Source organism: Lontra canadensis, unplaced genomic scaffold (genome assembly GCF_010015895.1).
Source record: "Lontra canadensis isolate GAN:19392208 unplaced genomic scaffold, GSC_riverotter_1.0 scaffold76, whole genome shotgun sequence".
Classification (NCBI taxonomy): domain Eukaryota; kingdom Metazoa; phylum Chordata; class Mammalia; order Carnivora; family Mustelidae; genus Lontra; species Lontra canadensis.
In genome coordinates this window covers 6,307,041-6,333,031 of record NW_022631070.1, presented here as the reverse complement: position 1 = coordinate 6,333,031, position 25,991 = coordinate 6,307,041, and the positions used below count along the sequence as shown (strand labels likewise).

Below are 25,991 nucleotides of genomic sequence, written 5' to 3'. Positions count from 1 at the left end.
ATATATTTTTTTTATGTATTACATAAATGCACTCTTTACTAATCCGTTGTGTACATTATAAAATACACCTCAAAATAGAAAAAAAAATTTAAACTGAGCCAGAGATGAATAAAAAATTGAAAAATAAGAACTTTAATCATGGTCCAAACCCTATTCTCACGAATTTATTGTGATTACTAACAAATTCTTTTCAAAGCAACAGTTGGTCTATGTTTCTATATATATATATATATATATATACATATACATATATATATATATTCGATCTTGATTCAATATTTTGTGGTATAGAAATTTGAAATTCTGATTCTAAACTAAGTTTCATTTGAAACATGGTCTTTATGGCAAGCAGCTGGGGCTGGGAATTCCTCACAAGGCATTGATGCAAATGGAGAAAATACATCTTTGGAATCTCTTAATAAATCATGGCACTCATTTCTCAGTCCCTTTTCCAATTATACCATTTTTGAAATTTGGACTCTCCGATATATGTGAAGTTTTTTGAAAAATTACACTTTCAGTAACTTACGAGAACTCTAAATTTATAAAGATCTCCTGGTGGAAAGTTGGGATTATATTTCAAAGTCCTTAAAATGTGTCTATGAATTGATAGCAATTGAGCCTTTAGATATCGAAGTTTAGGGAAAAAGAGGCCCCCCACCCCCATTCTCAAGTTGGAGAGTGGGTGTTGCTAAAGAAAACTATTTATGGTTAATCATTTGAATGGGGGGGGCAGCTAAAATTTGAATTTAACAATTTCCAGAAAGGATTGTTCTTCCCCTGGGGTTCATTTGGACTTCGAACTCCTCACCCCAAATTCTGAATTATCCCACCACTTGGTAACTAGGAATGCCAAGTCCTAGGACTGGCTTGAAATCCCCATCATTCAAGGTCAGAGAAGGGGGTGTGTATCAAGCCACTGGGTTCACCGGCTGGGCTAAATCACTCCTGTTTTTAATTCCACTTCCTCGGGGTTGTGCTCTGACGGGACTGTTCTTGGGATTACTCAAGCACTGGTAGCAGGGCCTATGGCTAGAGCCTCACCAAAATTCTTTTGACTGTGGGTTAGGAAAAATTCCAAAAGGAGAGGGAACATATGTGTGGAGATTCCTCAAGAAATTAAAAATAGAGCTTCCCTATGACCCGCAATTGCACTACTGGGTATTTACCCCAAAGATACAGATGTAGTGAAAAGAAGGGCCACATGCACCCCAATGTTCATAGTAACAATAGCCACAGTTGCCAAACTGTGGAAAGAGCCAAGATGCCCTTCAACGGATGAATGGATAAGGAAGATGTGGTCCATATACACTATGGAGTATTATGCCTCCATCAGAGAGGATGAATACCCAACTTTTGTAGCAACATGGATGGGACTGGAAGAGATTATGCTGAGTGAAATAAGTCAAGCAGAGAGAGTCAATTATCATATGGTTTCACTTATTTGTGGAGCAAATGAGGGAAATTGGAAGGGGAGGTGAACCATGAAAGACTATGGACTCTGAAAAACAACCTGAGGGTTTTGAAGGGGCAGGGGTGGGAGGTTGGGGAAGCCAGGTGGTGGGTATTACGGAGGGCATGTATTGCATGGAGCACTGGGTGTGGTGCAAAAACAATGAATACTGTTACACTGAAAAGAAATTTAAAAAAAAAAGGAGAGGGAACATATGGAGCTGGAACCAATTTTCTGGTTTCTTATTTTATCAAGGACTTTTTAATTTTGAGATAATTATAGATACACAGTAAGGTGTAAGAAATAATAGAGAATATCCCATGTACTCTTTACTCAGTTTCCTCTCGTGGTACCATCCTGAAAAATGATAGCACAGAATCATAAAAACCAGGGTTTTGACATTGATGCAATCCACTGATCTTATTCAGACTTTCCCAGATTTATGCTGATTTGTGTCTGTGATTTTTTTTTCACATGTGCGTGTTGAGGAATACTTCACCACAATCTAGACACAGAACATACTCCCCTCTCTCTTCTGTTCTTACTCCCTCCTTTTTCCCCAGCTTGACTGAGACATAGTTGATAGATAAACTGTATGTATTTAAAGTGTACCAACACAATGATTTGGCAAACATGTTCATTATGAAATGATTCCCACGATCAGGTTAATTAATACACCCATCACCCCAGATGGTTAACAATTTGTGTGTGCGTGTGAGAGAGAACACTTAAGATCTAATCTTTAAGCAAATACCAATTTTACAATATAGTATTATTAACTCTAATTACCCTGCTGAGTGTTAGTTAGGTCCATGGAACTTATAACAGAAGTTGTGCCTTTGACCAACATCTCTGCATTCCCCCCGCCGTGACGACACGAATGTTAGAATTTTTTGTTATTACTCGGGGCCCACGAGGCTCTGTTCATTTTTTCCCCCTGGTTACTTTCTCTCTCTTGTTCCCATTGGGTGATTTATGTTGTTTTACCTTCCACTACACTAATTATTCCTTCTGTACCTTAATGGCTGTCAAGTCTATCCTTTGAGATTCTTATTTCCTTTATTGTTTTTTTCAGTTCTAAAATTCCCATTTTGTGTCTTCTATTTCTTTATTGAAATTTTCTGTCTTTTCATTTGTTCCCAGTTGTTTGCCATTGCTTGTTGAAACATTTTCATGATGGCTGCTTTAAAATTTTTCTCAGATAATTTTCATATCTTGGTCTTCTTGGTGTAGGGCATCTGTCACTTGTCCTTTTTCACTGGGTTTGATAATCTTGTCCTTGGTATTATGAGTAATTTTTAATTGAAATATGGCCTTTTTGTATTGTGTTTTATTTTTTAATTTTTTTAAAATTTTATTTATTTATTTGACAGAGAGAGAGATCACAAGTAGGCAGAGAGGCAGGCAGAGGGAGAGGGGGAAGCAGGCTCCCTGCTGAGCAGAGAGCCTGATGTGGGCCTTGATCCCAGGACCCTGGGATCATGACCTGAGCCGAAGGCAGAGGCTTAACCCATTGAGCCACCCAGGTGCCCTTTGTATTGTGTTTTAATTAAGTTTTAGATTCTTTTAAAAGGTCTGCTAAATTTGTATAATGTGGTAAACCCACAGAACAAAAGAAAAAAAAGATTCTTACGGACAAGTAAAAAGCTTGAAAGTATACTAAATGGTTAGCTTTTTTGGGGAGGGGACTATGATCAAAGGATTAACATTTCAACCTCAGTGACACAGAAAAAAGCAAAATAAACTAAAAAGCTAAGGTACTAAAAGGTTAGGTTGTTTGATATGTATTTTCATTGACTTTGGGGTGGGGGGGTAAAGACAGGGTTTAGAGACTTTTATTTCCAGATCCAGGGACTCAAGCCACATTTCAGCCTGTCAGGCTAAGCAACGTAGGATAAACTAGATACCGTCTCATCCGTGAGCTGTTTGCCCATCATCAACCAGAGTCCAAGAACTCGAGGGCAACCAGACACCGCTGTCAATTCTCATCAAAGAATGGATAATCTGGATGATTAACAAATCTAGAAGGTAAAGGGAGAGACTTAGTCAAGTATGTTTCCGGCCTGGGTAAAGAGAGGTTTCTTTTAAACTGGCTTAAGTATGAAAATTAATGGAACCTTCTTTTGGGATAGGTACAAAGGCACTCAGTTTTACAATAACCATGTCCCACTGCCTGACACTGTAAGGAATACAATGTAGAGAATATACTTACATGCTCATGATCACAGGTACAAAAACAAACCAAAATGTCGCCTTTTTGCAGGTATTGTACTAGTCTACAACCTAAGGAGATAAGCTCTTTGCGTTGCTATTTTAAACTCCCAAGAGGGCAGAAATGAATTCTGGCTCTTTTAAAACCATGACAACCTAGTTTAATCCATCAAGTTAACAAATATTTCAAGGCAATGACGAGGAGGGTGATAAGACTGTCACTGTGATTCAGTTTCTTTCAAGCACTCGGAAGTAATTCATCTACGTCTTGGTGAGAAATTACTTTTTAGACGTGGGGTGAATACAGTGGTTATGATATAAGATACTTCATCAGGGGGTTTTCATTTTAGCAAGGGAGGTAGACCCCCCCTCTCTCTATATATATAGTAATAATTTTGAGATAAGAAGTGCTAAATCACTAAACAATTAATTACTAATTAAAATGACCAGTGTTAATTGCCAGGGAATACTGCCCATGTCTCCACTCTCCGCCCCCCTTCCCTCTCTATCATTTGATGGTATTATTCATTCAACAAGCTTTTATTAATGACTGGGGGAGACGGTAGATATTTCAATCCTGCCCTAGGAATCTAACACTTCGAAGGAGGTCAATGGGAAATCAACAACATAAATCAATAAACGGCATGGAATGCTAATTAGGAATGCATGCCAAAGGAAAAAGGAAGTTGAGTAGAGACAAAGGCATTGCTGGGCAGAGTTGCATTCCTAGGTAAGGTGACAGAGAAAGCACCATGGAGGTGACTCCTGAGGGAGGACGTGAAGGAGGTGAAGGAGTGGGAATCCAGCCATGGGGAGGAAGAGCATTCTAGGCAGAGAGAACAGTCAGTGCAAAGGCCCTGGGATGGGCCTGGTGTCTGTGCAGAACAGCAAGGCCTTGGGGCTGCACTGGTGTCAGCAGGGCAAGAGCAGAAGGACATGGAGGCAGACACCGAGGCCCCTGCAGGTGTCGTAAGAAACTTGGCTTTCACTCTGAGTGAGAAGGCAGGCTACCAGATGTCAAGAAGAGGAGTGCCTGTCCACTCCGGCCTACAGGTGTGGATAGGAAGTGCCAGCTCTGGGAGACGGAGCAGACGGCAGCCGGCTACCTGAGCAGGAAGACTTTGGGCTGTGTGGGTGTGCAGCAAGGGGTGTCTGCACATCCCATAGGAGCTCAATTGTAGACATGGTGGGTTTGAGGTTAATATTCCACACCCAAGTGCTGCTGAGTAAACAGATACACAAATCCTCATAGGTCTGGGCTGGATCTAATTTGGGGAGTGTGTATTTATTTAGATGGCGTTTAAAGCATGAAACTGGATGAAATCACTGATGAGGTCAGTGCAGATAGGAAAGAGAAGAGGTCCAAGGACTGAGTCTCTCCAAAGTTAAGAGGTCAAGTGGATGGAGAGGAGCCTGCAAAGAACATGAGAAGGACCAGCTAGGGAGACCAAGGGAACACAGACAGGATCTGGGGAAGGAAAGCCAGGAGCACGTTTCTAGGAGCGGAGAGCGATCCACCAGCTAAGACAAGATGAATGAGGAGAGGAGGTCATGGTGGACCATGATGAAAGAGTTTTGGTGAAGTGGAGAGCAGGTGCCTGCTTTGTGTAGGTTCAGAAGAGGATGAGAAGGGAAAGCCTGGAGGCAGCAAGTATAGGCTTCTTCCAGATGTTTCCCTGTGAAAGGAGAAATGGTGAGCGACTCCAGAGTGAAGTTGGCTCAAGAGAAGATTTTTGGTTTTGGTTTTAAAGATGGGAGCATGTTTGAATGCGTCTTGGAATCATCCCAAGGGAAGGGAAAAGATGGTAGTGGAGGCAGACTATGGGATTTCCCCAGGTTTCCTAAAGGCCACTGAATAAAGCAGAGAGAAGGACAGAAGTCAAATGTATGTGCAGGGAACACCAGCCCCTGGAATTCAAGTGGGGTGGGGACAGAGGATGGGAGAGAACAGGGAACATGGGGTCGGAAGGTTGGAAGGAAAAATGTTTCCCAGCCACTTCCTAAAAGATGAGGCCCCCCTCTGTGGATTGTGACCAATGGAGTCCCGTCACCATCCTGCTGCCCAGTGTCTACAGCTCACCGAGCTACTTACTCATCTGGAAAATAACGAATGTTTTTGTTTAGGCCGTCCAGACTTTCCATGTCCTCTGGTGTCAACTGGAAATCAAAAACCTGTCAGAAACGTGAGAAGACAGATTCCTTTTCCCTGCATCTATGACTGCCCCCGTCCATCTGGAGACACACATATTTATCTAGAGATGGATGCAGGTTTTGTGAGAGGATGGTCATGAACCTGGGGTTCATTCCCCTGCAGGAGTGTGGCAGCGTGTCCACTGAACACACAGTTCCCTCGGGGGTGCTGGGCGGGTGTGGGGTGGCTGGAGCAAAGGAATCCTAGACAGGGTCAAGCCCAAATCACATCTCATCTAACTCCTTTATTTCACAGCTCAAGAAATCAAGGCCATACTGTGGGGTTAAAAAACAAAACAAAACAAAACAAAATGGGATCAGGACCCAAACCTGACCTTCTGGAGTACTTTCCCAACACCAGCTTCCCTCCCTGTAGCAGCCGGAGGAGAGAGCAGTTACATACGGCCCTCCAACACATACAGAACACACAGAGCTAAGCTTTGTCCAAGCAGAGCTCAGGCGCCCCACAGATAACCCAGACCACAGGGAAGTGAGGTGCCTCCATCAGTCCCCGGATGCCCACGCCCTACCACATACCTGGTAGTTCTCCCGAATTCTCTTCTCGTTGAAGCTCTTGACCAAGGCCACCAGGCCCCGCTGCAGCTGGAAACGCAAGGCCACCTGGGCGGGGGTGCGCCCATGCTTTGCGGCGATGGTGTTGAGCACCGGATCCTTGAGGAGAATGGGGCAGTTCTTGTTCACCCTGGAAGGGAGGCAGAGATGCTCTGTGCCTGGGCTGTGTGGCCACTTGCTCTAGGGGTGCTTCCGCCTCTGTAATCTGCCTCGTTACCCTCTGGCTGTCTCTACCCCTGTTTCCTCTTCTTTTGGTAAATCCAGACAAGGACCAAAGAAAGGAAGACAGAAAAGGACTCTCAGGTATTGTTTCTTTTTTTTTTTTTTAAACATTTCTGAGAAATGTGGTAGAAGATTGGATAAGTCAAGAAGATAAATGTTTGTCCAAAGTAGGACCCAATAACCTCCCTGATTTTTTAAGAATTATTTTAGAAGAATTTCAAAAATGCTTTCAATGAATGACCTGTTTTATCAAGGGCTAAAAGGTGCATTCTTACATTGCTCTTCAAGAGATAAACTGAGACTTACAGAAGTTGTTAGTTGCCTCCTCTCACTCAACTATACTCAACTATCAACCGCCAGAATCGTGGTTTGGGCTCCCTTTGTCACTCTTGAAGGCCAGAGCTTTTGAATTGTGTGAAAATTCTCATCAGTGATTTTATTGCCTAATAAAATATTTTACTGGCAATATTTTATTGCCTAATAGTGGTATGGCAATATTTTATTGCCTAATAGTGTTATTGAGTCATGACAATGTAGGCTGGTTAAAGGGTTTCCAGAATGGATTACTCCTGCTGTCTACTGTCAACCTTCTCCCGAGGGCTGAGCAATAACTCCAGCAGCTACGGTGTCTGTGGTTAGAATAAGTGCACAGAGGTCATTACCACTCCTTCCTAAAGTCAGTCCCTAAGGCAGCGTATGCAGTCAGGATGATGTCCTTGGACTTGCAGAACTCCAGGAGTTTGCTCTGGTTGAGGTAAGGGTGACACTCCACCTGCAGAATGCCAGGCACAAAGGTTGAACCACAGAACCACAGCCACCAGACTGGTGAGGAACAGACAGGGCTGCACCACATGGTTGCAAGTGCGTTTTGTGCACACGATCGTCAACCACAGTGGTACCAGTGGAGCAGCCTGAGGCTGACCCCTGATTACTGCCCAGAGACAACACAGCATTGCTGAGAAACGTGCTCGGTGCTCAGAGGAGACAAGCTCAGGGTGAGCAGTCGCCTGACAGGCTCAGTCTCTCCGACTGGAGAGCACAAGGCAGGCTTGGGTCTCCCTCACGCACTGCTCGTGTCTACAGAGGAGCAGCTCTGCCTTTCCTAGTTATCCTCAGCCTCACACTGACCTCTTCTCTTCACAGCCGCCACTCCTGGAAACCAGTCACTCATCCTCCACATCTGAGCCATCTTCATTAGGCCAGTTTGGCTCCACAAGCCAGAGTGCTTTCCTCTTTCCCACCACACCGTACTGCAAGGTCTCTGCGTGATCCTAGGAGCCTCCAAATGCCGGGCCTGCTCTGCATCCCCGCACCTGTTCCCTTCCCTAGGCTCAGTCTTGTCCTGGGTGTAGAGGGATTTGGAACTTCTGGCCTTTGCCATCACGTGGAAAGAAATGGCTAGTTATTATTCATCAGAAACTGTTACTAGTGTCATGACCCGCACACACTGCTAGTAAGAGGTTTCTGTGCCGTAAATGGTGATCAGTGGTGCTGTCACCTGACTTTCCATCTGACTTTCTGTCTTCCTTCCATGCACCTGGAGAGCAGGAAATCCAGAACCTTTACCCAGAAAGCTAACTGCCTTTTCTCTACTTTTTAGTCCATATCTAGGTGGGTGAAGACTATTGCCCCAGGCATGGGACAGGTGGGCTGGGGACCAGCTCAGCTCAGCTCGGGACTCTTGGGCTGGCCTTGGCTAGATTCCCTTCCATCAGATCATCAGATCAATTAGGCTCAAGTTAAACCCCAGGTGGTTAGGCTGCAGGGTAGTAGTTTTCACTGTGGGGTGGGCCTGAACAGAAACAGAATGTTCTGGCCATTTTTCAAGCTGGCCACTTCCCCTTCCTCCTGATAGAAGCATGAGTGTTCACTGGGAAATCCTGGTAGGGCTTCTGGAGGTACAAGCCATGAAAGTCTGGGGACCATCCCATAGATGAGCCCCCTGGAGTCTTCAGCTCTGGGACTCGTCCACTCTGAGCCTCCAGCAAGTCAGCAGCTCTGTTTGATGCTTTCCTGCCCCACAGGGACCCTCGCAGTGGCTATGTTCCTGGGAAGCCGCAATTCTCTGCATCTGTCTGTCTGCCTCTCCAATTTTCAGAGCCACAGCTTGCCCTGTGACCTCAATCCTCTGATGGATTGAGAAAGAGTAGCTGGTTCTCCATTGGTCCAGCTTTTTCATTATTGTAAAGATGCAAAGGACAACCCCGTCGCTTCTTACAAGCCCGATCCCAGACCAGAGGTGTGCCAGAAGCACTTTCTACTGCACACCTTTCTCATTGCTTTTCCCCTGATTCTGGTGGTCAGATCAGAAGAAGCAAAGATCCGGAATGAGATGGCTTGCTGGGCCACATTAACTCTCTGGGTCACGGCCACACGTGTTTGTGGCTTGGTTAGCACCATGCACAGGGAGGAAGGGGGATGGATTGTACGCAGGTCCACAAGCCAAACCAGGACCAGGGTCCACCTGACCTCACCCACCATCCACGACGGTCTGTTCACCTCACAGGTCACAAGGAACTACACTCTGCCCTAGCTCTTTGGGCCCATGTAGACTCCCCACTAACCAATGGCCTCCACTTGGCCATGTTCTGTTGGCCCCAGAGAGCTCAGGGTCACTGCAGAGGTCACGACCACTCAGCTTCTTAATTTGTCACCACTACTCAGGTCAAAACCAGTTTCTTTACTTTCTCCAAACTCATGATACCCAAAGTGGAGCTAAACCTCTTAAGCAACACAGAACACAACTTTTTAGAACTCCCATTTGTATTTTTCATCTAAAAATAAGCCTCCCAAGTATTGAATACATAAACTGCCTCTCCCTCTCTGTCAGCCGGCCTGTGAGAGTTTTTAAAGGAGATGATGTAAACGGGGTGAGTGTGGGCCCTGCCGAGTGCAGACGGCCAGCTGCTCACCTCCCTGCTCATCTGACTTCTTACCTTATTTTCTGAGATGAGCAAGTCGTTTGTGTGGCTTATTAAAGCAGGTTTATCTTGACAAGGGGATTTCTTAAAAAAATTTTTTTTACTTGTAAATGTGTTTTTGTGTTAAAATACACATAACATAAATACACCATTTAAAAAAAAACAAGTTTACCATTTTGGCCATTTCTAAGTGACAGTTGAATGGCGTTCATGTATTCACGTTGTGGTGGGCTGATTTTGTACCATCGGGTCTCAGTGGTTATCCATGACACAGAGCTCAAAAGAATTCCCCCGTTTTCCTTTACACGGGAGTGCTCCAAATTTGCTGACCAGAGATGAGAAAGCTCAGCGGTGGGTTAGCTTTAATTTTCTAGGGCTAACCACCATAACACCTAGTCCATTACATTCCAACCTGACCCTTGGATGTTTTTTTATGAAACAATGTCGCCTTGGGACCTCTCTCAAAAACTTGCAATGCGTTCTCTTCTCTGCAGGAGAGGGGGAGGCTGCTGGGGACCTTGCTAAAAGGAGGGAAGAGGAAGCTGAGGAGGGAGAAGAGGTTGGGGGCAGATGGGTCCGGCTCACCTGGTTACAGACTGGCTTGTACTTGAGCCCTGGCTTGTTCAGGATCCTCTCCAGATGCCTGCAGTTGAAGTTGGACACGCCGATGGACTTGGTCAGCCCTAAATCCTTACACTTCTCCATGGCCTGAGGAGGAAGGGGTGTGAGGAATGACCTGTGTAACTGGCTGGGGAAGCATGATAAACCGGGGTGGGCTCGGCGTGGGGGCTGGGACTGGGAGAGAACCTGAGACAGAGCAGGAAAGACAAAGCCTCCAAAGGTGCCAGTGTCAATAAAGGGGAAGGAATTAACCATGTGGGAGAATGACAAAGAAAATAATAGGAGAAAAAAAACGAGTCAGAAGATAGAGTAAGTAAAGAAGGCAAGGCGTTCAGGATGGAGCCAAAGGGGCCAGGGTGATTTTTAGCTGACACCTAGAAACCCAGGAAACCCTGAGTGACAGCAAAACGGGCCCCAGGAGAACAGGAGGTGGCCCGGGAAGCACAGGAAGCAGGAAGGAGGCCATACCTGTCCGCCAGACCACTGGCTCCCTCTTTTCCCTTTCACCTCATTTCCTATTAAGGTTACCGAAGTCACTCTGGTTCAGTCACAGGCCCCCTTGCTGTTCTTGAAAACAACAGGTTCTCTCTCTCCTTAAAAACTGGGCCTTGGGAGCTTTGGAGTGGCTCAGTTGAGCGTCTGCCTTTGGCTCAGGTCATGACCCCGAGGTCCTGGTATTGAGTCTGGCATCAGACTCTCTCTCCCTCTGTGATCCCTCTCTCTTGCTCTCACTCTTTCTCAGGTAAAAACAACAGCACAGGACTTGGCCTTCCTTATACCTGCATCACCCTCCCTCCAGGCACCCACATGATCAGTTCCCTCACTTCCTGCAGATCTTTGCCCACTGTCGGCTGGCCCAGGAGGGCCTACCCTGCCCATCTGCATCCCGTAGCTGCCCTGGCGTTCTCAGTCCCCTTAGCCAGCTCTCCCTTCCCATTCCGCCCCCGTGCCAAGCACCTTCCTATCCATGCGCCCGGAGATCTTGATTTGCTCCCTGAAGCAGCCTGAGAACTTAAAAATACTCAGCACTGAGTACACCATAGGCACTTAAGAAGTACTTGCTGAGGTATTGAATGGGGGAGATGTGAAGCCAAGGCAGAGGGACATCCAGGGACTTGTCCAAGGCTACATGGGAGCAGAATTGGACAAGACGCACATCTCCCGAGTTCCTTGTCCACCCTCTGTCTCCCAGCACGCAGGGACATAGGTAGCATCTTTGGGGCTGTACTCACCTCCCATGTGGCACAGAGATCTACTGTGTCAAAAATGACTTCTCCATCTTTGTCCTTTGGGATAAATTCCTCCCCAGGCTGGGACACAGAAAAGAATGAGAGGTTGTATAAAGCTATCTTTGGCCTCATCCAAGCCATCTAGAGCCTGCAGACCTTGAAGCTCATGCAACAATCTATTCTTGTTCTTGAAAGAAATGGAAAGATTAGGGTAAAGGGAAAGAAAGTACCTGGAGGAAGTATCCTTCCTAGAAAGTATGTTTTTAACTGCTAAGGGTTTAATAAATATTGTTTGTGTCAAGAGCAACTTGAGACACCCAAGACCCCATCCTTGAGAGAAGTGAGAGTGGTGCCAGTTGGGAGCTCTTTGGCCCCCAACCCTGTGGGACAGGAGGCTCCCACCCCTGCTTTCCACCTGAAGGGGCCTTACAAGAGCGTGACTCATCCGCATCTCCAGGCCTGAGTTCCAGACTCACTAAATCTCTTGTATGCCAACTGGTCTCCATACTGCGACATTCCCCAGACAGGAAAGGACAGAGGCTGAGATTCAGGAACATGGGATCTTAAAAATACAGGCAATGCAGTCACAAGATTGAAGCAAAGCCATGGAAACCAGTGAACTCTCTTCACTCAGGGGCTGGAAGGGAATATTATAGCAGAAAAGAAGGGGAATCTCAAAAGTATTATGCATCTTTCCTCCTCATCTTTATTAACTATATCCTCTGTTGTATTCAGCTACTAGTTGTTACGCTGACCATCAATGTAAAATAACTTTTGCTAACCTTCAAAGCTACTGGGAAATGAATGAGATAAAGATTCACATAGCTCAACCCAAGCTTCCTCAGCGATGTGTCCAGGCTGGTTCGAACCAATTCTGGGCGGAAGAAGGTTCCCCACACCTGCAGCAGTGGAAGAGAAGTGGTATGAGATGGGTTTTTTTAAGAGTCAATAGGAGAAATTAATAAAGTACAAAATTCACTATTTGCGATGCAGACATGATACTATATAAAGACTCCACCAAAAAAAAAAAAAAAACTATTAGACCTGATAAATTCAGAATTCAGTAAAGTGGCAGGAGACAAAATTAATATATAGAAATCTGTTGCATTTCTATACAATAAGGATGCAGTAGAAAAAGAAGTTAAGAAAAACAATCCCATTGACAATTGCACAAAAAAAGAATAAAATTCTTAGGAATAAATTTAATCCAGAAGATAAAAGACCTGGTTTCTGAAAATTATAAGACCTTGATGAAAGAAATTAAAGATGACACAAAGAAATGTAAAGACATACCATGCTTGCAGATTGGGGGAATTAATATTGTTAAAATATCCATACTACCCAAAGCAGTGTACAGATCCAATGAAATCCTGCTCAAAATACCAACAGCATTTTTCACAGAACTAGAAGAAACAATCCTAAAATGTGTCCATACTTATGGACAAGTCTCCTTACATGTCTCTAAAATGTGTCCATACTTATGGACATGTCTCCCGAGGCATGGGAAACAAAAGCAAAAGTAAACCACTGAGACTACACCAAAGTAAAAAGCTTCTGCACAGCAAAGGAAACAATCAACAAAACAAAAAAAGCAACCTATTTAATGGGAAAAGATATTTGCAAATGACATAGCTGATAAGTGGTTAATATCACAAATACATAAAGAACTTACATAACTTAACACCAAAAGAACAAATAATCTGATTAAAAATGGCAGAAGACCCACATGGACATTTTTCCAAAGAAGGCATGCAGATGGCCAACAGGCACATGAAAAGATGCTCAACACCATCAAACATCAGGGAAACCCAAATCAAAACCACAATGAGATACCACCTTGTGTCTGTCAGAACAGCTAAAATCAACACCATGAGAAACAATAGGTGTTGGCGAGGACTCGGAGAAAGGGGACCCTCCTGCACTGTTGGTGGGAGTGCAAACTGGCACAGCTGCTGTGGATAACAGTATGGAGGGAGCTTCCTCAAAAAACTAAAACTATAAATGCCATATGATCCACTACTCTAATTCCATTTTGGGGTATTTACCCAAAGATAATGAAAACACGAATTCAAAAAAGATACATGCATCCCTATGTTTATTGCAACATTGTTTACAACAACCAAGATATAGAAACAATTCAAATGTCCATTGATAGATGAAAGGACTAAAAAAATGGGATATATAGGTATATATGTAAAATGGAATATTGTCCATAAAAAGTGAAATCTTGCTATTTGTGACAACATGGATGGACCTAGAGGATATTATGCTAAGTGAAATACCTCAGACAGAAAAAGAAAAATGCTATATGATTTCACGTATATGTGAAATCTGAAAGCAAAACGAATGAACAAATGAACGGAAACAGATTCATAAATACAGAGGAGAAAATGGTAGTTGGTAGTTGCCAGAAGGGAGGGGAGGCAGGGAATGGGTGAAACAGGTGAAGGGGGACCAAGGAGTATGGATTTCCAGTCATACAGTAAGTAGATCATGAAGAATGGAGAGTATATACAATCAATAATGTTGCAACAGTGTTGTATGGTAACGGACGGGGGCTACACTTATCGTGGTGAGTGTTGTGTAATGGAGACTTGTCAAAACACTCTGTTGTATGCCTGGAGCTAATAAATACTGTATTTCAACTCTACTTCCATAACAAAAATGCTCTATCTTTTAACTCCATGTCAATAAAAAAAATTGTTTTATTTTAATATGGTTTAGTTGATTGACTCATCTGGGGCTTGCTGCCTCATTCTAGCCTGAGTGGAACCAAATAAAACTATTTGATTCAGCTTTAAAAAAGAAAGAAAGAAAGAAAGAAAGAAAGAAAGAAAGAAAGAAAGAAAGAAAGAAAGAAAGAACCTTTAGGAGGAATTAATCAAATGGCAAATAAACAGCAACCACAGATCCACATGCCATCATTGGGAAGTGACAAATCATCCCACCAAGCTTCTACATTCTGTATCCTTGTAGCTTCTGTTTCATACGGAATGAAGACAATGAGGTAGAAATGGACAAATACGGCCCTACACAGAGGGTGTAAAACTCTAGAACGTAAAGAAATTACTTGGTCTGCCTGTACAGAATGCATCCCTGGGTCCTACCTCAAACACAATAAATCGCAGTACCTGGAGACTGAGCTGGGGAGTTGCATTTTAAACAAGAACCTCAAGAAGTTGTGATTCAGAAAATTGCACCTTGACTGTATTAAATGATCCAGTGTTCCAGAGATAATTGGACCCTATAGGGATTTGGGGGGAGGAGGGCACTTTAGTCAGCTTATTTTAGGAAGTAATAGCGTAAGGAAAATCAACCAAATTTGCTAAAGCCAAGGAAACAAAAGGATCCAATGGAAAGGAGACAAGCAGATGAGAGAAAGATGGTGATACCATGTCTAACACAGTCATAAAGGAAGCTTCATCTTCTGGAGTGAAAGGGAGAGATACCTGTTCACAGACCTGCCTAGGATTCACTTGTGTGGACTTCAACCCTCTCTTCATGGATACTTCACCTCACATTTAAATATTTGGTTCCAGGGCGCCTGGGTGGCTCAGTTGTTAATCACCTGCCTTCGGCTCAGGTCATGATCCCAGAGTCCCAGGATCGAGTCTCACATTGGGCTCCCTGCTCAGTGGGGAATCTGCTTCTCCCTCTGACCCTCACCCCAATTGTTCTTTCTCTCTCTCTCAAATAAAATAAAATCTTAAAAAAAATTATTTCTAGCAGTAATCGGCTCAATGAACACTACTAGAATAATGCCTCTTGGATTCCCTTTCCAGTCTGAATTAAGCATGTAAGTTCTTCTATTTGTTTCAGATATGATATCCATGGATATGAGGAATAGTAGGAGAAAATGGCTCAAAAGTTTAAATATATATATATGTGTGTGTGTGTGTGTGTATGGACGTCTGGGTGGCTCACTTGCTTAAGCGTCTAAGTTTTTTTTTTCTTTTTCTTTTCTTAACTTATTATGTTATGTTAGTCACCATACAGTACATCATTAGTTTTTGATGTAGTGTTCCAAGAGTCACTGTTCATGTCCAAATCTTGATTTTGGCCCAGGTTAAGATCTCAGGTCATGAGATTGAGGCCTGAGCAGGCTCTGTGTTCAGCGGGGAGTCTGCTTGAGAGTGTCTCTCTCTCTGCCCCTCCCCCTGCTGACGTGCACGTACACACTCTCACTCTCTAAAATAAATAAATTTTTGTTAAAAAGTTAACAACAGGGCCGCCTGGGTGGCTCAGTGGGTTAAAGCCTCTGCCTTCGGCTCAGGTCATGATCTCAGGGTCCCGCTGAGCAGGGAGCCTGCTTCCCCCTCTCTCTCTCTCTGCCTGCCTCTCTGCCTAGTTGTGATCTCTCTCTGTCAAATAAATAAATAAAATCTTTTTAAAAAAAAGTTAACAACATACATAAGTACTTTTACAAACATTAATTTCATCCTTGTGGCAGTTCTCTTTTCCAACTTTATAGAAAAGAGACCTTCCACGTCATTATTCACAGATACCGAGGGAACTATACACAGAACCTTCGTAGTGTAGAATATGTCCTCTCTCTTCACGGTGCTGTCAGCAATCTTCTTCCAGATGGCCCTCCCGATCTCTTCCTCGTTTTGATACAGATAAGCCGAGTCAATATGGCGGTAGCCTATGTCAATTGCTGTCTTGACGGCCTCTTCTACCTCACTCTTCGGGACCTAGAAGACCACAAAGACAAGGACCTACTGGGTTCCAGAATGGCTGGTTCCACAAGCAGAGGTATTCCGCAGAACCTATTGTTTTGCTAAGGGCTGAGAGCTAGAGGTGACAAAGGTAAATATTTAGAACCTTAGCGTAAATGTTTAACAACTGATTCTCTAAAGAGAAGAAGTCCTGATTTATGGCATTTGCTAGTTTCTGTGGTGTAAATCCTATACCACGGCTAACTTCAAGCTACGAACATTAGGAAAAGGTGCTCACCATCGGATCTCGTGAGCCCATGAGCTGGCCCAGCTTGTCACTGGTTTTAATCCCCCTGCCTCTGGATTTACATGATCTGTGGGTTTAGCCAATCTATAGAATTATAGTCCAAGTTATTTCAGTCTGTAAGAGATTATTACACTGATGGCAATTCAGGAGTCTAAGACGCAAATTATCTCTCAATGCAATGAAAGTGCAACTGTACACAGAATAAAATAATGATTTACCTATGGCAACTCAGAAAAACACTTCAAACAACCTTTGAAGAAGGATAGAGATGTAAAAGAAAGTAAACTATTCTTTCATGCAAAAATACCTCGTCATTAAGTGTGTTGTGTTATGGCGGTCTGTAGGTGATACTTTGTCCTATAACCAGGAAACGACTTGGTTATTGTTCTTAGCTGCCTACTGTTCTGCTGGACTGCCAGGATGGGCTTTTCAAGTTATCTGTAATTTCCCCTCTCTCTGACCCTCCTCTCCCTCACTTAAAAGGTCTCCTGGGGATATTTTTTCATTCGTAACTCCCAATGACACAGACTTAAGAGCCCAGTCCGAGGAAAGGCAACGCTCTGTGCTAGCGTTCTTGCTGGGTCCTCAGTATGACGTCTCATGTGACTCGTGCTACAGAATAAATCCTACAACTTTCTTCTAAATAATTATAACCTCCTCCGCCAAGAACCACTGACAATGCGCTCTTGTAAATTTGCAATGTTCAAACGAAAGACATGCATGGCGCTCAGTGTTCCAAGCAGAGAGAGAATTTCCAAGGGCCACTTGGCTCTCCCCATGGCACAATCTTAACAACCTGGCCTCTAAGAGACTATTTCCATTCCAGACCACCAACACACTCTCTAACATGAATCTTGTCTCTCTCCAGGTCCTTCAGCGGCTGAGATTTCTCTAGGTATTCTATGGCCGCTGGCGGACAGAGAGCTCTTGGACCCTAGGCGTTACAGAGAAACTTCATGACAAGCAAGCTTGCTGTTAAGTCCCTGCCTCCTGGGTCTCATCGATTCCAACAGACTGTGAATGGCTACACGGGACAGCAAGTGAGAGGAACAGAAACAACCTTGCCCACTCCTGGACTGCTGACAGATGCCACACTTCCATGCCCCTTGATCCTTGGACAAGTAGCATCAGAGTCACTGGGTAGCTTGTTAGAAATGTGGGTTTTTGAGCTCTATCCCAGATCTACTCATTCAGAACCTTTGTGGGTGCAGCCCCCAATCTGCATTTTTCACAAGATCCTCAGGTGTTTTATGCCTATTAAAATTTTAAAAGCACTGACTTAATGCACTAAATAATCTAACCTGGAAAGAAGCAGCTTGCTAATAGAGAAAATGAAGCCCTGGTGCATTTCCTGAATTATGATTCTGGTAAGGACCCTTGTCTGCTACTCTCCGCCTCCAATGTCATTTGACTACCTTACTAGGAGCAGAAGTGCCAAGTCCCAGCATAGGCATGAGGTGTCCGTCATTCAGCCTTACAGAGCAAACTTTCATTGGATTCATCTCTTTGCACTCTTCTGGTTTTTTATTAAAAGAAATCTGCCAAGGGGAGAAATAATAAAATTGCTACTTTTTAAACAGCTTTAATGAGATATAAGTCACATACCATAAAACCATCCCTTTAAATTACCCAAGTCGGCAGTTTTTAGTCCATTCACAGAGTTGTGACCGATATACCATTTTAGAACATGTTCCTACCCTTTCTAAGACCCAATACTCATAGAAACTCATAGAAACAACTCCCCATTCCTCTCTCCCTTCAACCCCTGGAGGCCTCTTTCTGTCTCTTTGGAACTGCCTATTCTGGAAATTTTATGTAAATGCATTCATACCCTCTGTGGCATTTTGTGACTACTTGCATTCACTTAGCCTAATGTTTTCAAGGCCAATCCACGTCATAACATGTAATGTACTTCATGCTTTCTAATGGCTAACTAACATCCCTTAGTACAGATGTACCACATGCTTTTTATCCATTCATCAGTTGACAAACATTTGGGGTTTTTTTTCTGCTTTTTGCCTACTGGGAATAATGCTTGAGTAAACATCCATGCACATGTTTTTGTGTGGACATACATTTCCAGTTCTCTTGGGTCTATACGTAAGCCTGGAACCACTGAGTCATACAGCAAACCCAGGTTTATTGTTCTGAGAATCTGCCAAGTGTTTTCCAAAATGGCTGTACCGTTGACACTCCACTTCTTGAGAATTCCAATTTCTCCACATCTTCTCCAGCATTCGTTGCCCACTGTTTTTTGTTAATAGCCATCCTGACGGTATGAAGTGATGCTGTGGTTTTGATCTGCATTTCCCTGATGATGTGCGATGTAGAGCATCTTTTCATGTAACCCTTAGCTATTTGCTTATCTTCTTTGGGGAAATGTCTACTCGAGACCTTGCCCGTTTTTGAATTGGTTATTAGTTTCCTTTACTAACAGGTTGTAGGAGTTCCTTATATATTTTGGAAATGAACTTCTTATCAAATATATGGTTAGCAAATTCCAAATACTTCCATTCCAAAGAACGCCTTTTCTCTCTGTTGATGGTTTCCTTTGCTGTACACACGTTTTTTTATTTGATGTAGTCCCACGTGTTTATTTTTGTCTCATTGCTTGTACTTCTGGTATCTTATTTACGAAATCCTGATCAATATCATTAAGATTTCCTCCTATGTTTTCCTCCATAGTCTTAAAGTTCTAGGTCTTACTTTTAAGTCTTTCAACCATTTTGAGTTGAATTTGACGACCCCAATCCATTTGTATTATTCTAACATGGACTTAGAATGATTAATCTCTGATCAATTTTGTTCTTAAGCTATTTAATGAAGCTCTAACCCTGGGCCTACCTCCATTTCTAAGTTTGAGTTGATGAATTAAAAGAACAGTTGAGGGGCACCTGGGTGGCTCGGTTGGTTAAGCGTCTGCCTTCAGCTCAGATCATGATCCCAAGGGCCTGGGATGGAGCCCTGTGTAAGGCACTCTGCTCAGCAGGGAGTCTGCTTCTCTCTCTTCCTCTGCCCCTCCCCCGGCTGTGCTCTCTCTTTCAAATAAATAAAATCTTTAAAACTAAATAAATAAATAAGCAATTGAAACCCAGGCATTATCTGCTTCATGATATGTTAACAAGACAAAATGCACAGGCCACCTAAACAGTAGTTTTGGAAAAAAAAATAATAAGAATGATGTTTATTCAGATTTTATGATGCTATGGAAAATTATTAAATACATATATTTTGAAGCCTTATCTGATGTTTCCAAGCCAGTTTCTCAAAAGGCTGTGCCACGTCGGTGTTTACACACTGATCAACAGAGCATGAAAATTCCTAGTTCCTTGACCCTGTGGCAGTATTGTGATACCTCAGCGAAAAATTTCTAAACAGACTCTTGGACTATCACCCTCCTTTTCTAGCATGTACTATCCACAGTACAAGAGGCTGACTAACGCTGTCAGGTTAATTTCTGGATTCCGACTCTGTTAATCTTTTCCTCTCCTCTCCTGCCTAAATCGGGTACATTAAAGCATTTCCTTCCTCTCTCCTCTCAAAAAGGCACTGGACTCCCAGGAAGTCTATTCCGCCTTCCACCTTGCTTACACATCAGAGACAGGCATGACACGTTTGCTAACTACACACACCGTGGCCATCTGTGCAATCCATCCCAATAGGAAATCAACACGCTGCACATCTGAAACACAAGCGGTATACGCCAATGATACCTCAATAAAAATTACGTTTCTGTGGGGCAAGAAAGAAAATGCATATTAAAAATGAAATACCACTCTCATGAGTCTGTTTAAATTGTGTATTCCCTAAAAAGATCAGCTACAGAGATGGTGACATGAACGTAGTGAATGAAGATTTCACTGCGGAAACAATGCATACACGGGGTATGAAACTCCGAATGTTGACGATTACTGTGACAGTTATTATTTTATTGTGATTTTGGACTCTGTTCTGGAGTACCCAATTTTTAAGATCCCTAAATGCTAATGTATTATTTTTGAAGAAACAGATTAAAATTTATTTTAAAAAGTCCCTGGGTTTGTAGATTTTATTGCGTAATTGGTCACAACGAACTTGCCAGCAGGTACCCAGCCTGACCAGATTTGGAATCCCCAAAGGCTTTCTCAGCCTGTCCCCTCCTGGCCTCCTCTGCTCAGACCTCTCCTGTCATTACCCTCTTGCCTTGGCCCCACTACCTAGAATGGCTCCATCTCTGCTTGCTGAGTTTAGAAATTCTTCCAAGACCTTTGAGCTTACCCAAAGCCAGCTCAGCAACTGGCACCTTCCCCTTGGGTTGTATAGTTCATACCAGGGATTGTTCAATTATGAAACACTTGTGGGTATTTTCTGGACTTTGATACAGACTGCTGCCTTGATTCAGGACCTGAAATTCCTATGGGTACTGATTCTCAAAGCTCTCAAACCTCAGTTTCTATTTGCCTGATTTCTCCCTATTATTTAAATTTCCTTTAGCCAACTTCTTTAATAAAGTAACTGTCAACATAGAATAAGATATTAGTGGTCGACAATACCTCACCCTGTAAGAAACGTTCAGTTGGAAACATGATGAGCTCATACTTCTAAAATTCTATTTAAGATACTGTTTCTGGTCCTGTCTCTCCTAAGGGAGGCAAACAGGATCCAGGAGCGTCTCCACCTACCCCCAATTCTCATGTGTGATACCAGTAACCAGAGTTTACTCGCTAGCTCTGTTTCCTCTGAAAGTAAATCTGCCTTCTGAGAGAGTAGATATTCGTATCTTGCATCCTGAAAATTCAGCACAGAACTGAAACCAGAACTGAGGCAATCGAAAACCGGAAATCGAGGCTTACCATGCCAGCAACAACGCTGATAAAACAAGGTATCCAAGGAAGGAAGCCTGTCAGACCACCTGTGACACTTTGAAAATGAAAATAACATTAACATCGTTATTTGGAGGAAACTGGTTCTATGAAAAGCCATGAGTTCGCAATTAGAGTGAAAAAGAGGAAATTAGTATAAAGGTTAGGAAAAAGGCGGTTGAAATATTAAAGTAGGATGAACACAGATAAAATATGTTGAATTTGTCACTGGTTTTACTAAGTGAGGGAAGGCAAATGGACGTGACTGTTTTTTTCCATGGCAGGTGATAGTACAGAGCTCTGATCTTCTCCATCTGTGCAAGCAGGACATGGAGGCAAGCCCAGCAGCTCTGAAAGGGCGCCAAGTGGGAAAGATGGTGGCAGGCATGTGGGCAGAAGTGTGCCAAGCACAGGAACAATGGATCCACCAGTGGCTGTACAAATGGCACGTCCGTGCTCTGGTGCTCAAGAACAGAAAGAGCTTCACAGTGAGGAAGAGAGGCGATGACCTCCCATGGATGTCATAACACTGGTAAACAGAACCCCTAAAAGGCAGGTCCATTCATGAGACACCAGGTTGCAAAAATACTAAAACCTGTAAGGAAGGACAAAAAGCGCAGGCACTTTTCCACGTGTGTAGAAAATAAGGAGGTTACCATAAAAAAGGAGGTCATTTTGGTGATCAGTGGCTTGGATTTGAATCAATTGGGGAGAGACAACTGTATCAGGGCCCTAACCAAAGATAAATGTATCATCCAAATCCCGCCATTTAGGCTAATTTTTTGGTGCCAAAACGTTTTACTTCCGAATACTAAAAGTTGGAAGTCACATAATTTTCAAGTATCTTGAAATATTATCCATCTTTTGGATTTTTCAGCCATTAAAAAACATGTCTAAGTCACTTTCAGCTTGTTGGCAATACACACACATGCAGTAAGCCCTGCCACTTTGTGGGTCTCTGCTCCATAGCATTAGTGACATTTCTAATATCTACAATTATCTTTCTGTCAATGAGGTCTTAACTGTGATAAAATCTGCATAGCAATGATGATCATTTTGACGGTCCAGTGCGATTAAATAGATTCACAACATTTTGCAACCATCAGCACTAACTCTATGCAAGACATCTTTGTCATCCCCAACAGAACTCTGCACCTGTCCAAAATTTCCTTCTGGCTAGTTCACTACTGAAGTGTAGAAACACAACTGATCTTATCCTCACAGTAATTGGCATCAAACACTGTGTAGCATTTCCCACCGCTTTTCTTTCCTTTCCTTATATCCCTTATATTCACTATAACACACCTGCTAATTTCAAATACTGAAGAGCTCTGATGGCCAAGGACCAAAGGAAAGCTGGTTTCATGTGAACTTCAAAGCAGTGGTTCTCAAAGCGGAGTCACAAAACCCACGGAGGCCCCTGCGGTCCCTTTCTGAGGCACAAGAAAAAGACTATCTTCGTGATACCAAGGTGCTCTTTTCCTTTTTTATCCTCATTATCTCATATGTCTACAGTGGAGTTTTCCAGAGCTTTACGTGGTGTGGGTTGTTGTACCAGATGGAATGCAGAAGAGGATTGGATATTCCAGCTGTCTTCTGTTTGGTCACTCATTCAACTTTCAAAAAATATCATACAATATCACTCTTGATCCCTAGTGGGCTTTTGCTTGGGAAAATATTTTTATTTTTCATAAAATGTCCTCTTCATGTTTCTGTGTCACAGGCTTGTGATTTTTTAAAGGAAGCAATACATAAATATTTAACCTTTCCTCAGCTTGATTTCCAATATAGTACGCTACAAATGCCAAACTCACAGAAGCAGAGAGTGGGTTCATGCTTACCAGGCTGGCGCTATGTGGGGGAGAATGGGCGAAGGTGGTAAGGGGGCACAAACTTTCTTATGTCAAATGAAAATGTTCTGGAGATCCAAACAGTGTGGTGACTCTAGTTAATCATGCCGTTTTGTACCCTTGAAAATTGCCAAGATAGTTAATGTTAAAAGTTCTCACCACCCCTCCCCAAAAGAAACTGTGCAAAGTGGTAGATGTAGTAATTAACCTTGCCACAGCAATCATTTTGTAACACATTTGCAAATCAAATAATGACACAGCCTTAAACTTACACAAGGTTACCTATCAGTTACATCAATAAACTAGAAATGTATACAGAAGTTAAATTATCTTAGAAGATGCAGTGTGAATTTTCCAAGAACAGCAGCGATTTTCTGTACTATAAGATGGTACAATCATTTTACTGAAATCTAATTTAAAAAAAAAAGTGTCTTACTGTGAAAATAGACATACTTTAGAATTCACTAACTAGAGTACAATTGTCCTAAAGGATGCAAATATAATGCAAAAGAAAAGAATATACTAGAATACACTAGAGACTTCTGTCATTGACTAGGTACAAGACAAATACACAAACCTTGCACAAAAGCACCAAAAAATGGAAATGAGGAAAATATTGCCTGCATTCCAATCATAACAACTTCAAAATACTTAGGAACAAATCTAACAAGAGTAATGGAGCTTCTACGGAAGAAAAAAATAAAGCATCTTTGAAAGCATAGAATAATTTCTGAACAAGTGAAAATGTAAGCTATGAGAAATTTTTGGACAGTTTATTAAAATTTAAATTCTCATAAAATAATGTATATACCCAAACAATTATGATTCAAATTCCTCAAGAATTCTAACTTTTAAAATCATATACAAATTTTTCTGGTATATATATTAAAAAAATTAAGGCCAGAGAGAAAATTCATAAAAAGAAAATTCACAGAAATTATCAGTGATGGACACCTGCTTGACCGGATCTCAGAACTTATTACTAAGCCAAGATTCCCTAAATAATCATATTGGTGCTCATCCATCAAAAAGAATGAAATCTTGGCATTTGCAAATATGTGGACAGAACTAGAGGGTATTATGCTACGAAATAAGTCAATCAGAGAAAGACAATTATCATATGATCTCACTCATATGCGGACTCTAAGAAACAAAACAGATGAACATAGAGGACGGGAAGGAAAAATAAAAGAAGATGAAATCGGAGAGGGAGACAAACCATGAGAGACTCTTAACTCTAGGAAACCAAGGAGGGTTGCTGGAGGGGAAGGGAGGTGGGGGATGGGTAACTGGGGGATGGGCGTGAAGGGGGGCACGTGATGTGATGAGCACTGTGTATTGTATAAGACTGATGACTCACTGACCTCTACCTCTGAAATACAGTATGTGTTAATAATACAGTATATGTTAATTGAATTGATTTTAAAGAAATAAAAATAAAATTAAATAATAATTGTATTGGTATAAGGTTACACAAAAATTCTCGTGGAACAGAGTAAAAAATTTAGAATTAAATTTTATTTATATGAGAATTTAAGATATGATTAATGAGGGGGGTATAATCCAGAAGAGGGTAATGAATTATTCAGCACAGGATACTGGAAAAAAGTGCCTATCCACCTCAAAGAAAATAGGACTGGATTCCCTTCTTATACTATATATGTAAATAATTCTAGATACACAAATGATATAAAATAGAAAAAGGGAGAACAAAAATACTTAAAAGAAACTCCAAGGCACAGTCTTGTGTGCAAGATGACTTTGTTAAGGAGACCAGAAAACCAAATGCTATGAAAGAAGAAATAAACGTTGTTGAACAAACAAACGTCAAAACTTGCACGACAAAGTTCACTTTCATCAGAGTTAATAGGCAAACAATAAATCTGGAAAATATTTATCAACTGGATGAAAGGGAGCTTATCTATATAACCTCAAAGAGCTCTTAGAAATTGGCCAAAGGGGCGCCTGGGTGGCTCAGCGGGTTAAAGCCTCTGCTTTCGGCTCAGGTCATGATCCCAGGGTCCTGGAATCGAGCCCCTCATTGGGCTCTCTGCTCAGCAGGGAGCCTGCTTCCACCTCTCTCTCTGCCTGCCTCTCTGCCTACTTGTGATCTCTGCCTGTCAAATAAATAAATAAAATCTTAAAAAAAAAAAAGGAAGAAGAAATTGGCCAGAAAAAGACAAATAGTTTTCAAACATGTTGAAGAGGACGGATGGCACAGAAGAGCGAGCCAAATGTCCCCAGAGATAAAGGACATTCTGATTCACCAGCCGTTAGGGAAAAGCTCCACTGAGTCATGACAGATGTCAGCTTGAAGCCATCCGAGGAGCAGAAATGAAAGCGCCTCGTGCTGTCCATCCTGGGTGGGAGCGAGGAGAAGAGCGCGATCTCGTCTGCTTTGAAAAGGTACTGAAAACTGCATTTGCAAAGGAGCCCAGCAGCAACAACTGAAACTGAAAGCCAAGAGAGGGAGAGAGAGAAGGAAAGTTTAAAGGTCATTCCATACTCACAGCGGCCAAGGGGTGTGCACAGCCTGCCACTCGGGGCACTCGGCGGGGAGCCCTGGGGTTGCAACCATATGACGGGCAGAGCCATGGACACCAAGAGCTTATATTGTGGCTTTCCAGAAAGGATCAGGCAAGGTGAGCAGGCTTGGGATTGGCTGGCTCCACTGAACATTATACGGTGTTCACTGTGACCAGAAAGGCACTGTGACCAGCCTGGAGCTATTTGGTGCCTCGACACACTTCTGGAGGGGCCAAGGTCTACCAAGAAACACCAAGTTCCCATTTTGTGGGTGTTAAAATGTCAGCTTACCAAAATTTAAAGTCTGTTTGGGGTGCCTGGCAGGCTCAGTCGGTGGAACGTGCGACTCTTGATCTCAGGGCCATGAGTTCAAGACGCACATTGGGCGA

The 25,991-nt window shown here is 42.7% G+C and overlaps 1 protein-coding gene across 1 annotated transcript; it reads right to left on the bottom strand.

The window, feature by feature from the left end:
* Positions 1-3,270: 3,270 nt before the first annotated feature.
* On the bottom strand, positions 3,271-24,864 carry LOC116881698 (prostaglandin F synthase 1-like). Its single transcript, XM_032881667.1, has 10 exons — positions 24,800-24,864; positions 17,801-17,923; positions 15,947-16,114; positions 12,203-12,319; positions 11,424-11,501; positions 10,156-10,278; positions 7,312-7,421; positions 6,392-6,557; positions 5,757-5,836; positions 3,271-3,474 (listed from the first exon to the last, which is right to left on the bottom strand). The coding sequence occupies exons 2-10, from the start codon at positions 17,885-17,887 to the stop codon at positions 3,432-3,434; spliced, it is 972 nt and encodes a 323-aa protein (XP_032737558.1). The 5' UTR covers positions 17,888-17,923; positions 24,800-24,864; the 3' UTR covers positions 3,271-3,431.
* Positions 24,865-25,991: the final 1,127 nt, after the last annotated feature.